Genomic DNA, 13,934 nt, shown 5'->3' on the forward strand with positions numbered 1-13,934 from the left:
TCTCAGACGGCGAAAGTCCAGGTTCGGCAGCAGGGTGTGTGAGCCGGTACCAGAGGAGGAGCGAGTGTCGCGTCTTCGGTGAGTTTGCGGCTGTGCCGGAGCCCAGCTGCCGTACCAGTTCTTGCCCTCGCGGGATAGGCTTTTAGAAAGCGAAGCTGCGGCAATGCCTTTTTTTTCTTTTTTATTAATACCTCTGTCCTCCCTTTGGGCCTGGAGTGAGGTTGGAGAAGGAGCCTAAGGCAAATATACCACCTCCTCGACACCGGTGGGCGAGGCACCCTAATTAGAGTGTGGCCTTCTGCTTTTGGAGCGAGGTATCTGTTCATTCCTTTTGGCGGTCGGAAATGCCTAAGACAGGATTACGTGATTAACTCCTCTTATCCCGTACCGCTCTACTGGCATTTGAAGGGATAAGGGAGTAGGAATTCAAGCAGCGAGAGGAAGGTGTCCTGGGGCAAGGAAATTGTTTCTTACCTAGAATTTGCAGGCTCTTCTGTCCCTTAAGTTCTCCTCCCTACCCACCCTTGTCTCTTTGTAGACCTAAGCTGCCCCTGCTGTCATGTCGCAAGGGATCCTTTCTCCGCCAGCCGGCTTGCTGTCAGATGAGGAGGTTGTAGTCTCCCCCATGTTTGAGTCCACAGCTGCAGATTTAGGGTCTGTCGTACGCAAGGACCTGATAGCAGACTGCTCTGTCATCTCCACCTCCCTGGAGGATAAGCAGCAGGTAAAGGAGTTGGACAGTGGCTTGGCAGCAGAAAGTGATGTCCTCAGCCTACCAGTTGTCCATACAGAATTCGTATGAGGTCAAAGCAGCAATCCCAAGGGTCTGAGGGATCAATTAAAAATTAAGAGCACGACAGGTGAAAAATGTAAATTTGTGTGTCCTTAAGAACTATTATTTGCATTCCATTAAGGAAACACTCTCACGTGCATACTCTCCGTCCTAAGAGGGAAGGCTAAGAGTTCTCTCACCACGAGGTGTAGATGTGTTAAGTAATTTGCACAAGATCATACTGCCATTAGGTATGTTTTTAGTATCAACTGTAGCTTTTGGAGGCTTTATGATAAGCTGGGGTTTCTCAGCTGCAGCATTATTAACATTTGGGGCCAGATAATTCGTTTTAGGGGGCTGTCTTGTACCTTAAGATGTTTAGCAACATACCTGGCCTCTACCCACTAGATGTCACTAGCTCCTTCCCACTGTGACAACCAAGAAGCTTCCCCTGACCTAGCTAAATGTCCCTTGGCTGGGAAATGGCGCTGGTTGAGAACAATTCTACTAGGAAGTCTCCTGTTTTATAGAGAAAATTTCATGAGAGCAGGAGCCTTGATAATGTCCCTGCCTCTGGACCACCAGAGCCTTAGAGTTCCCAGGCCATAGTAGGCAGATCTCTAAATATCTGTTGCATGAATGAAGTGGGTTCTATTATTAACCCAATTCTACAGATATGGAAACAGAGGCAGAGAATCTAAAGAACTTGTTCAAGATGTCATACTTCTAAATGATGGAATTGGAACACTAATTTAGGTTTGTCTGCCTCCAAGGTGCTTAACTACTATGTTTTGCTGTAATACCACATGCTGATTTGCATACCAGTTAACCAGTTCTAATTCAGAAAGTCAGTGTGGCAGGCCAACGTTTCCAGGATACTGAAGACAGTGCAGGTGATAAAGCAGTGAAAAAACCCATGTGGGTTGGAATGATTATGGAACTAGAGTAGCTAGCTGTACAGATATTTGAGGTGAAATGGGGGTACTGTTAGCATGATTCTCTGGAAATATGCTGTGTTTGCCCATCTGCTTGGAAGTAACTGCTGATTCCGGCCTGGAATTCTGCCACAGGTTCCATCTGAGGATAGTACAGAGAAGGTGAAAGTATACCTGAGAGTTAGGCCTTTGTTACCTTCAGAGTTGGAACGACAGGAAGATCAGGTGAGTGTCTGAGGAGGGAGGATTTAAGATGGAATGATACAATACAGGAAAGGTTCCTAGGATTGTTTCCTTCTGTGATTTTTTTTTTTTTTTTACCCCTTCTCAGGATTGTGTCCGTATCGAGAATGTGGAGACCCTTGTTCTACAGGCACCCAAGGACTCCTTTGCCCAGAAGAGCAATGAGAGGGGAATTGGCCAAGCTGCCCATAGATTCACCTTTTCCCAGGTATGGAGGTACTGGTTTATGAACAAGGACCAACATATTAGGGGCAACTTTATTCTCTCTTTAGAGGGGAAGGCTTTTACTTGACTGTGAGTTCCTTATATATGCATGTCTATAATTTTGGGGACTCATGTGTGAGTCAGTGCATCAAGTACTTTATGTGCATTAATTCCCAACATCTCTATTATTATTATTCTTGTCCCTATTTTCCTGATAAGGATACTATGACTCAGTGAAGATTATGTTGCTGAATCCATGTAGTTAGTCAGTGGTAGAGTTAGGCCTTGCATCTAGAACTATCCATCTCTAAAGCCCACCCTTGTGATTACTGTGTGCCATTGTGTGTGTAGCATCAGACGTAGCCCAAGAGTAGTGTGATGCTACACACACAATGGCCTTGGAAGCTATTTGAAGATTGGAGCCAAGGGCTGGGGTAGGATCTCTCCATCCTTGATGGTACCTGGAAATATCTGTTGATTTGGATGAAAGATGCACTGGCAGAGGGTGGTTTCGTCTTCAGTGTTTGGAGAGCAGCTGGAAGCACTGTGGGAAGAGGTTGCTTGAGTCGTCTCCAGAGCCAGTCACCCAGGAAGGGACGCATCTGCTGGCTCTGTACAGGAGGCAATGGGAGATGAGGGATGGGCCTCTGAGAAATTGGGTCTGTCTCTAGATCTTTGGGCCAGAAGTGGGACAGGCATCCTTCTTCAACCTGACCGTGAAGGAGATGGTAAAGGATGTACTCAAAGGGCAGAACTGGCTCATTTATACATATGGAGTCACCAACTCAGGGAAAACCCACACAATTCAAGGTGAGTAAGTAGTGGGCCTCACAGAATTGCTGATTGGCCTGTAATGATGCTTTTTGGTTTTTGTTTGTTTGTTTTTAAGATTTTTTGTTTATTCATTTGAGAGAGAATGAGAGAGAAAGATTAGGGAGAGAGAGTGAGAACACGAGCAGGGGGGACGGGGAGAGGGAGAAGCTGGCTCCCCGCTGAGCAGGGAGCCCGATGTGGGGCTCAGTCCTAGGACCCTGGGATCATGACCTGAGCCGAAGGCGGAAGCTTAACCGACTGAGCCACCCAGGTGCCCCTGTCCTGATGTTTTCTTTGGAAAAGCCTTTTGATGCTTTGAATTTGGAAGGAGCACTCAGCTGTCCATCTTTCCATGCTTACAGGTACCATCAAGGATGGAGGGATTCTACCCCGGTCCTTGGCTCTGATCTTCAATAGCCTCCAAGGCCAGCTTCAACCAACACCTGATCTGAAGCCCGTACTCTTCAATGAGGTAATCTGGCTAGACAGCAAGCAGATCCGACAGGAGGAAATGAAGAAACTGGCCCTGCTAAATGGAGGCCTCCAAGAGGTGAAGTGCTGGTGATCACAGAGGTGGGGTAAGAGGACAAATCTGTGGAAAGTTTTATGCTTATTTTCTCTCTGGGCCTCTCCAGGAGGAACTGTCCACCTCCTTGAAGAGGAGTGTCTACATTGAAGGTCGGATGGGTACCAGCACCAGCTTTGATAGTGGCATCGCTGGGCTCTCCTCCAGTCACATGACCAGCAGTAGCCAGCTGGATGGTATGTACCATGACTAGGCTCTGTACCAGGTAACAGTAGAAACCCACTCCCTTGCTCCCAACAGCTTCCAGGGCTATAAATCAGAGGTTTCAACCTAAGCTGCTCCTTCTAAGGCCCCCACAGGCCAAAGGGGAGATGGACTACTCTAGAGTTGATGCCCTGTACATGGGCTTCTTCCCCAGAAACGAGTCACCGATGGGCACAGCCAGACACTGCCCCTGTGAGTGTCCCTGCAGACATTCGCTTCTCCGTCTGGATCTCCTTCTTTGAGATCTACAATGAACTGCTTTATGACCTGTTAGAACCACCTAGCCAGCAGCGCAAGAGGCAGACTCTGCGGCTCTGTGAAGATCAAAATGGCAATCCCTATGTGAAAGGTATGGGAAGGTAGGGAGGCTGCCAACTTCCCTGAAACGGGACTTGGGAGAAACCTGGACAAGTTAGGTGCTCCCATCTTCTATATGCCTTTCTCCTCTTTGCCTCAGATCTCAACTGGGTTCATGTTCAGGATGCTGAGGAGGCCTGGAAACTGCTCAAAGTGGGTCGTAAAAACCAGAGCTTTGCCAGCACCCATTTGAACCAGAATTCTAGTCGCAGGTGAGTGGGCGGTGGGAGTCAACTTTTCACTGTGTTCTAGGAAACAATAGTCCTCCACCTAGTCATGGAAGATACACAGTGACTTTTATTGATTTCCAGTCATAGCATCTTCTCGATACGGATCCTGCACCTTCAGGGGGAAGGGGATATCATCCCCAAGATCAGCGAGTGAGTTTTTCCATTTAGAAATGTGGGCTTCTTGGTCATAAATGGTACTGGAGGCAGGGGTTAAGGGAGGTCCTCAGAGGAATTACTTCTATTAGAGTCTTGCTCTGCTTTCTTGGGTACAGCAATCCTTGGTGGGTCCTCCCCTCCCCAGAACTATATGAAGGGCTGGAAAGCACATACTATGTGGGGGTCCTTATGTCAGATCCTGTCCACCATTCAAGGTTGTCACTCTGTGATCTGGCTGGCTCAGAGCGCTGTAAAGATCAGAAAAGTGGTGAGCGGCTGAAGGAAGCAGGAAACATTAATACTTCCCTGCACACCTTGGGCCGTTGTATTGCTGCCCTGCGCCAAAACCAGCAGAATCGGTGAGCTTCTGGCTATACTCCATGGGCTAGGATGGTCTGGAGCACTGCAGTTTGCTAAGAGACTTCCCAGTCATCACTGGGGATGGTGCTGGGATACTGTAAGGGCTGGAATTCTGCTCATAGCTCTGTTCTCTGATCTCCTGCTAGGTCAAAACAGAACCTGGTTCCCTTCCGTGACAGCAAGTTGACTCGAGTATTCCAAGGCTTCTTCACAGGTAGAGGCCGCTCCTGCATGATTGTCAATGTGAATCCCTGTTCATCTACCTATGACGAAACCCTTCATGTGGCCAAGTTCTCAGCCATTGCCAGCCAGGTAAGCTGTAGGTGTAATGGTTGTGCTCACTTTGGGCTGGTACCTTTATTTAAGGAATCTACTAGGGACTAGTTCTGAATTCACTTGATTTCCCACCCCCTCCCCACCTAGCTTGTGCATGCTCCACCTGTGCAACTGGGATTCCCATTGCTACATTCATTCATCAAGGAACACAGTCTGCGGGCATCTCCCAGCTTAGAGATGGGAGCTAAGACAGAACCAGGCCTTGATGATGACATTGAAAATGAAGTTGACATCTCCATGTATGGCAAAGAGGTGAGAATGCAAGAAAGCTCTGGTGTAGCAGCTTGATGGCTACATATTTCCCATGCTGCCTTCCAGGTGGGCCTTCACCTTTGTGGGGCATGGACATCTGATCACTTGTGAACTGTGTGTCCCTCCAGGAGCTCCTGCAGGTGGTGGAAGCCATGAAAGCACTGCTTTGTAAAGAACGGCAGGAAAAGTTGCAGCTGGAGATGCAGCTCCGTGATGAAATTTGCAATGAGATGGTGGAACAGATGCAACAACGGGAACAGTGGTGCAGGTATCAGCTAGTAACCGCTCTTGGTCTGTCAGCTAGACCAGACAGAGGGTGCGGAATAGGGACTAGGATAGAGTTGTGCCTCAAGCTCTGTCCTCCAGACTTACTCCTCAGAATCTTCACCCCCTTACCTTTTCTTTTTTTGAAAAAAATTTATTATTGGGGTGCATGGGTGACTCACTTGGTTAAGCATCTCTGGATCTTGGCTCAGGTCACGATCTAGGGTCAGGAGATGGAGCCCCCGCATTGGGCTCTGTACTGTGCATTCACCCTGCTTTAGATTTTCTCTCTGACCCTCCCTCCTGACTCACTCTTGCTCTTAAAAAAATTTATTATTGGGGCCCCTGGGTGGCTCAGTCGTTAAGCTTCTGCCTTCGGCTCAGGTCATGATCCCAGGGTCCTGGGATCGAGCCCCGCATTGGGCTCCCTGTTCCATGGGAAGCCTGCTTCTCCCTCTCCCACGCCCTCTGCTTGTGTTCCCTCTCTCGCTGTGTCTCTCTGTGTCAAATAAATACATAAAATCTTAAAAAAAAATTTATTATTGAAGTATAATCGACACACAATATTAGTTTCACATGTACAACCTAGGGATTTGACAATTCTATACATTATTCAGTGTTCACCGTAGTAAGTGTAGTCATCATTTTTCAACCATACATTATTACAGTGTTATTATATTCCTAATGCTGTATTTTTCTCCTCTTTGTGACTTATCTATTTCACCCATTCCTCCCACCCCCCTGCCCTCTGGCAACCACTAGTTCTCTGTATTTAAGAGTCTGTTTAAAAAAGAAGTCTGGTTTTTTGTTTGTTTTTAGATTCCACATAAAAGTGAAATATCATATGGTATTTTGTCTTTCTCTGTGTGATTTATTTCACTTAACATAATACTTTCTCAGTCTGTCCATGTCATTGCAAAGGGTAAGATTTCATTCTCTATGGCTGAGTAATATTCTGTTGTGTGTGCGCATGTGTGTGTGTATATACATTCTTTATCCATTTTTCCCCTTTGACAGTGAACATTTGGACACACAAAAGGAACTATTAGAGGAAATGTATGAAGAGAAACTAAAGATCCTCAAAGAATCACTTACAAGTTTTTACCAAGAAGAGCTTCAGGTGAGTTGCCCTGAAGCAGCCCCAACTAGCCACTGATTCCCATCACTAGCTTGTCTGATGTAAATAGATTTTATAAACTCTGGTAGGGCAGGAATATGTAACTCAGTTTTTTCTAGTCTTTTAAAAAGTACTATCTAGATGTCGGTCTATGAATTAAGGGTTGGTTGACCTGGAAATGGCTTAAGGGTTAACAGGCTTTTTTTTTTTTTTTAAGATTTTGTTTGAGAGACAGAGTGCACAAACATGAGCAGGGGGGAGGGGCAGAGGGAGAGGGAGACGCAGACTCACCGCTGAGTAAATAGCCAGGACCCGGAGATCGTGACCTGAGCCGAAGTCAGACGCTTAACTGACTAAGCTACCCAGGCACACTGCTAACAGGCTTTTGAGGCATAATTGTCAGGGAAGGTTTTGTTCACTGTTCAGTCATCCATTCTTGCAAGATTTGTCTAACTCTGGATGGAACTGTGCTGCTTCCCTCTTAGGAACGGGATGAGAAAATTGAAGAGCTAGAAGCTCTTTTGCAGGAAGCCAGACAGCAGCCGATAGCCCCTCAACAATCAGGGTCTGAACTGTCCCTTCGGCGGTCACAAAGGCTGGCAGCTTCTGCCTCCAATCAGCAGCTCCATGAGATTAAAGCTAAACTAGAACAGTGCAGAGCAGAGCTCAACTCCACCACTGAAGGTAAGGAAGGAGCGAGGGCACAAAGCATAGGAGTGTTTCAGAGAACTGTTCAAACTTGGGGCTTTAGACTCCCAACTCCAAGATCATTTCCTCAACTCTGAGCTACATCTCCCGACCTTTCACTCTAGGATGCACATGGCCTCACCTTTTATATTTGCTGCAAGCTACTGTTCATTCAGTTAAGAGGTAAGTCCAAGGCTAGAAAGCATACAATTTTCTTGTTTCCTTCCCTCAGAACTACAGAAGTATCAGAAAATGTTAGAACCACCACCCTCAGCCAAGCCCTTTACCACTGATGTGGATAAGAAATTAGAGGAGGGCCAAAAGGTAATTTATTTTTCTTTTTAAAGATTTTATTTATTTATTTGAGAGAGAGAGAATGAGAGAGAGAGAGCACATGAGAGGGGGGAGGGTCAGAGGGAGAAGCAGACTCCCTGGCAGAGCACGGAGCCTGATGCGGGACTTGATCCGGGGACTCCAGAATCATGACCTGAGCTGAAGGCAGTCGCTTAACCAATTGAGCCACCCAGGCGCCCCCCAAAAGGTAATTTATACCTTTCTCTGTTACCAAGGCTCTTACCTAAGGCACCTTCCAGCCCTGTACCTGTGGTTTATGTGAGGACCAGGTTTTGTTTTTTTTTGTGCCCAGTCCTGCAGAGTGGCTACTTCATTTAGCTGACTAGCCTTTCTAATTTTACTTCTCTTTAAATGGCTATCCAATTCCTTCAGCTCATTATCCTGGTTGATCTTGACCACAATGTGGTTCCTACTCTTATTCTTTTCAGAATATAAGGCTGCTGCGGACAGAGCTTCAGAAACTTGGTGAGTCTCTTCAGTCAGCAGAAAGAGCCTGTTGCCACAGCACTGGGGCAGGAAAACTACGCCAAGCCTTGACCACTTGTGATGACATCTTAATCAAACAGGTTAGGGTACCCTATATATATCCTTCTCTCCCATCAGCCCACTCCAGAGTATATGTGAAGAAAAATAAATGAGAAGCAGAAGAGAAAGGCAGAGATTTTTGGGCTAGTCTTAAGGGAGGAGAGTTTTTCTTCTTTGCAAAATAAAATTATTTAAGTACAAGGTACTATGCTAAGTAATTTATAGGCATTTTCTGTTTTAACAACCCTATGGAAGTAGATATTCTCATATTTCATCCAAAATGAGTAGATTTTAAGGGGCACCTGGCTGGCCCAGTCAGTAAAGTATGTGACTCTTATCTCGGGGTCATGAGTTTAAGCCCCACATTGGGTGTGGAGCCTACTTAAAAAAATAAAACTCGGGCACCTGGGTGGCTCAGTTGGTTAAGTGTCTGCCTTCAGCTCAGGTCATGATCCCGGGGTCCTGGGATGAAGCCCTGCAGCAGGCTCCGTACTCAGCAGGGAGTCTGCTTCTCCCTCGGCCCCTCCCCCGACCTCGTGCGCTCTCTCTCACAAAAATCAATTTAAAAAATCTTAAAAATAAATAAATAAATAGGGGCGCCTGGGTGACTCAGTCAGTTAGGCCTCTGCCTTTGGCTCAGACCATGATCCCAGGGTCCTGGGATTGAGCCCTGCATCGGGCTCCCTGCTCAGCGGGGAGCCTGCTTCTCCCTCTCTAGCTCACTGTGCTTGTGATCCCTGTCTCTCTCTGTCAAATAAGTAAAATCTTTATAAATAAATAACTATATTTAAAAAACAAAGTCAAGATGCATAGATTTTAAGAAACTGTTATTTTATACCACTAAGACAAAACACTAACAATTAAGCTATGACAATTGTCATCAGTAAAAGGCACCCTGATTACAGAGTGAAAAAAAAACTTAGACTAAATGCAGCTTTTTTTTTTTTTAAGTTTATTTATTTTTGGTAATCTCTGCACCCAGCATGGAGCTCAAACTCATGACCTGAGACCAAGAGTCGCATGCTCTACTGACTGAGCCAGCCAGGTGCCCCTAAACACAGCTCTTAATACATAGGCATTAGGATTCTTGGAGGTTAAGTAAACTTAGGCAAGCTCATGTCATGTATTAGAAAACGTCCTTCTGTTCAGTGCTATTTGTTTGGGTCTTAAAGAAAATACCCCCTATTCAATGATAAGCTCTGACTTTAAAGAATTAATCTTCGTAAAAACAGTTGTTAGTAACTAGGTAGTGGATGGCACGTATTACCTTGCCCTTTAGTTTCTCTAATACACCAGACCAAGGGGCGCCTGGGTGGCTCAGTCGTTAAGCGTCTGCCTTCAGCTCAGGTCATGATCCCAGGGTCCTGGGATCGAGCCCCACTTCGGGCTCCCTGCTCGGCAGGAAGCCTGCTTCTCCCTCTCCCACTCCCCCTGCTTGTGTTTCCTCTCTCGCTGTGTCTCTTGCTGTCAAATAAATAAAATCTTAAAAAAAAAAAAATACACAAGACCATAAGGCTTTCTTTAACTTTATCCATCCTCCTTAGGATCAGACCCTGGCTGAGCTGCAGAATAACATGATGCTAGTAAAACTGGACCTTCGGAAGAAGGCAGCATGCATCGCAGAGCAGTATCATACTGTACTAAAACTCCAAGGCCAGGCTTCTACCAAAAAGCGCCTTGGTGCCAACCAGGAAAACCAGCAACCAAACCAACAGCCCCCAGGGAAGAAACCGTTTCTTCGAAATTTACTTCCCAGAACACCCACCTGCCAAAGCTCAACAGACTGCAGCCCTTATGCCCGGATCCTGCGCTCACGGCGCTCCCCTTTACTCAAATCTGGGCCTTTTGGCAAAAAATACTAAGGCTGTGGGGAAGGAGAGAGCAGTCGTTGCCCTGAGAAATAGGTCTCTTTTAAAAAGCTTTACCAATACCTGGAACTGTATCCAGAATGCAATACACAGACACTAGTTATTTTCCTCCCTTTTGTAATATAATCACCTATGTAATCTCATGCTTTTTTACTTATATGGTTTCTCTATGCACACAAAAAGTTATATTAAATAAACATATTGTTCACATTTGTGTTTTTTTCATTTTTTGTTTGAATTCCAAATTTAGCAAATTCATCAAAAAAGGACATAAAAAACGGAAAAAATTGAAAATTAAACATCATTTGGGCTCCTTGGAACCTTGCACAGGAATGCCAATGGAGATGGGTAACTAGTGTACAGCTAAGCTAAGAAAAGCTTTGTAAGAAATGAATTCAAGGGACATTAGATACTCTAAACCTTCCTTAATATAAAATGAAGTGTCATTCCTTAAGAGGTGACTGGGTAACAAACCTGTTCTGGAAACAGTAAAGGAAGGCTGGGCCCTGAGCTCAGAATAATCCATGGCATCTACAGTTCAAATTTATTACAGCAGCATTATAGTCTTAGCATATTACCTCTTACTGAACACACATGCACAGCCCTGAAACCCTCCAAGAACACAACAAGAATGATTTTCTTTACTTTGTCTAAACAAGTGAAGGCTGAAAAGAACCATTTGTTGGAGATAATAGAGAGGAGAGAAAAATAACTACGTCAAAAATATTTATTACAACAGACCAACTTGAGGTGAGTTTATTCTTGTCCATAGTCACAAAATAACACTCCTGAGTGTCCATGGAATTATGTTACTCCTGCCTCCTTGCTTTGCGTTAGTAAGGGTATAGCTAACTCCATAGGCTCCTTTGCCATCAACAGTTCACTGCAAAGTAAGATTCTTTTTGTCCCTTTGATTCAACTCTAGTAAGTTCCTTTCTATTTGAAAGCTTCTAGGAAGAGTCCTTACAATGATGTTTTAGAAGACCATCCCCACAAAGCAAGAACAGCTTCACTCTTTTCAAATCTTACCTCTGACAGCACAGTCATGCTCAGTAAATCCAAGAATGATGAGGTCTTGTCTATCCAGTGCCCTGACCTTCCTAGGGTACACAGTGCCCCTACTGCCTGCAGAGGGCAGAATGGCACACTTTTCTCCCTTCCATGCTTCTCTAAGAAATCTCACTCCCAGCAGCATTAAAACTTTGTTCCTGTAAGCCTTGCCTGTGCTAAAGTGCTGTTAAAGGGATTTTTAGAGGCAGGGAAAAGGTCTGGGAAGAAGGCCAAGATCCATAGCCACTCTCTGAACAGAAGGGAATAGAAATGCTTCTAACTGGCAAAAGACAATTTCTGTTGCTGCCAGGATTCTTCCATCAGTCTACACCAAAGATGATTCTATAAACTGTCCCCAAGGAGCTGTTCCATCTGTACAAACAAAAAACCGAGGTCCTTGGAAGAACAGACGTGGCCGTTCCTTACACAGAGGTAAGGCTTAACATGGGTCTAGTAGTGTGCTGGCTTGAAAGTAGCCAACTAGGGTGTGACTGAAGACAGGTTGAGTGGAGAAACTCTGCGTGTGGGAGTATTGTTAGCAGACAGTGAGGCAGGGAGGAAAAAGGGAGCAGGCATCTCAGTAGAGGGAGTCTCGCCTTGGTTCCGAAGTTGTAGGATTTGCCGGAGCAAGGCCTTCCCTTCTTCCCGGGTCTGAAACAAAGTCAGGCAACTGTTTCAAAATATGTTCAAGGCTATTCTCAAAAAAAAAGTTCTAAAATGCTGATATGCAAGTTTCACGGCTCCAGGTAGCCTTTCCACTTAGCTTCCCACCCAGCTTCCACCCTTGGATCACAGTAAAGATCATAAGTTTGAGCCTAAAATCCAAACCCTTTAATAAAGAACTGCTACTCACATCATTGAATGCACAACACTTTTGGGCACAAGTTGAAGCTTCATCCCACAGCTTGCACTTAAAATAGTACTGGGCCAAATAGCGGAAAGCAGTGCTCTCTTCTAGGTGCTCCACTATTTCCTAGACAAGGAAAGCAGGAGTGACTGAGGTGGTCAGGATGAGATCAGCAACCCAATTCTCATGCTCATGACACATACCCCACAGGAATAGATATCTTGGATATATTTGATGTAACACTGGGCAGCTTGTTCTGACTCAGTCAATTGTTCATGAAGCCTACAAAATAAATTGGTCTGTAAGTACAAATCAGATCTCAAAGCAAGCTAATGATAAAAAATAAAAGCACGGGGTGCCTGGGTGGCTCAGTCGGTTAAGCGACTGCCTTCGGCTCAGGTCGTGGTCCTGGAGTCCCGGGATCGAGTCCCGCATCGGGCTCCCCACTCAGCTGGGAGTCTCCCTCTCCCTCCGACTCTCCCCCCTCTCATGTGCTCTCTCTCTCTCTCATTCTCGCTCTCTCAAATAAATAAATAAATCTTTTAAATAAATAATAAATAAATAAATAAAAGCACAAGACGCACAGTACCAGAGAAGCCAACACAAATAACAGCATTTTACTCCTTTCACTCACTTTGCCAGTTTCACCAGAGCCATTTTCTCCACATCTCCCACAGCGTAAGCTCTCCAGTAACACTGTCAAAAAAATAAACTGGTCACTTTGACCATCGTCCCATGTGCCATGACCTACCACATAAAGGCTAAAGTCCTACAAGCCGCCCAGAAGTGTAGACTTGGAGAATGCAAAGCATTTTTACTAGACTAATATTCCCACTGATGATGTCAGCCCCGCTTTGCTTTTTAGCCTATGAACCTATAAATACTTAGGACTTCTGTGCGTAGATAAATCAGAATGAAGGACAATTAGAGCACAGAGAGCCCAACCCTTCATCCAAACTGCTGATTTCCACTCAAATTCTCCAGGACCCAAATGCAGGTACCTTTTTGGCTTCCACTAATTGATTCAGTTTCTCATAACATTCTCCTAAAGCAACCAGCATACGAGAATCATTGGGCCTGAGAAAAAAGAGGAACAGGCAACTGAGCAAAGACTTTAAAAAAAAACTAAAGTCCTCCCTTGAGGAAACACCATCACCAACCACTATTTCAAATCTATACAGTGATTGATCTTTAATCCAATACTTCATATAATTATATTATTTTCTGTTCACAATTATACTATTAACCCAATAGAATACACTACATAAAAATGACCAAAAAGTATATGGCACGTTTAAACCCAGGTCTCTAAGAATCAAAACCATTCAATCACTGTGATTCTTCAGTAGCTATCAAAAGGTAAAGAAAAGGGGCGCCTGGGTGGCTCAGTCGTTAAGCATCTGCCTTCAGCTCAGGTCATGGTCCCAGGGTCCTGGGATCAAGCCCCACATCGGGCTCCCTGCTCCGCGGGAAGCCTGCTTCTCCCTCTCCCTCTCCCCCTGCTTGTGTTCCCTCTCTAGCTGTATCTCTCTCTGTCAAATAAATAAATAAAATCTTTAAAAATAAAAAAAGGTAAAGAAAAGTATGAGCTTGTCTCATAACACATCATTAACCGGTCAGACTTACCGAAGCTGATGGGCCCGTCTATAATAATAAAGGCAATAAAACGGCATCTTAAGGATTTCATAGGTCTGTCCAAGCCCATACCAGGCTCTGTAGTCCCGTTTATTGACCTCGATGGCATGTCTAAGAAATGGAAGAGAGACTGGTAAGA

General features: G+C 45.1%; 2 protein-coding genes across 2 annotated transcripts in view; one reads left to right on the forward strand and one right to left on the reverse strand.

Annotated features, from left to right (window-relative positions):
* KIF20A (kinesin family member 20A) lies at positions 1-10,466 on the forward strand. The gene is made up of 19 exons (XM_028103651.2): positions 1-78; positions 539-724; positions 1,843-1,932; positions 2,039-2,158; positions 2,826-2,964; positions 3,330-3,517; positions 3,603-3,729; positions 3,912-4,106; positions 4,215-4,326; positions 4,426-4,494; positions 4,716-4,859; positions 5,007-5,172; positions 5,284-5,448; positions 5,577-5,716; positions 6,730-6,832; positions 7,315-7,513; positions 7,749-7,840; positions 8,299-8,436; positions 9,940-10,466. The coding sequence occupies exons 2-19, from the start codon at positions 560-562 to the stop codon at positions 10,255-10,257; spliced, it is 2,670 nt and encodes an 889-aa protein (XP_027959452.1). The 5' UTR covers positions 1-78; positions 539-559; the 3' UTR covers positions 10,258-10,466.
* Positions 9,906-13,934, reverse strand: part of CDC23 (cell division cycle 23) — a 19,119-nt gene continuing 15,090 nt past the window's right edge. The window contains exons 11-16 of the mRNA XM_028103652.2: positions 13,787-13,906; positions 13,162-13,237; positions 12,795-12,856; positions 12,364-12,442; positions 12,167-12,286; positions 9,906-11,964 (exon numbers count right to left, since the gene is read on the reverse strand). Coding sequence (XP_027959453.1) covers positions 11,794-11,964; positions 12,167-12,286; positions 12,364-12,442; positions 12,795-12,856; positions 13,162-13,237; positions 13,787-13,906 — 628 coding nt within the window. The 3' untranslated portion in view covers positions 9,906-11,793. The remainder of the gene's footprint in view (positions 11,965-12,166; positions 12,287-12,363; positions 12,443-12,794; positions 12,857-13,161; positions 13,238-13,786; positions 13,907-13,934) is intronic.

This window comes from Eumetopias jubatus, unplaced genomic scaffold, assembly GCF_037043125.1.
Source record: "Eumetopias jubatus isolate StellerSeaLion01/CBP00866 unplaced genomic scaffold, mEumJub1_p1.0 scaffold_5, whole genome shotgun sequence".
In the NCBI taxonomy this organism is placed as follows: domain Eukaryota; kingdom Metazoa; phylum Chordata; class Mammalia; order Carnivora; family Otariidae; genus Eumetopias; species Eumetopias jubatus.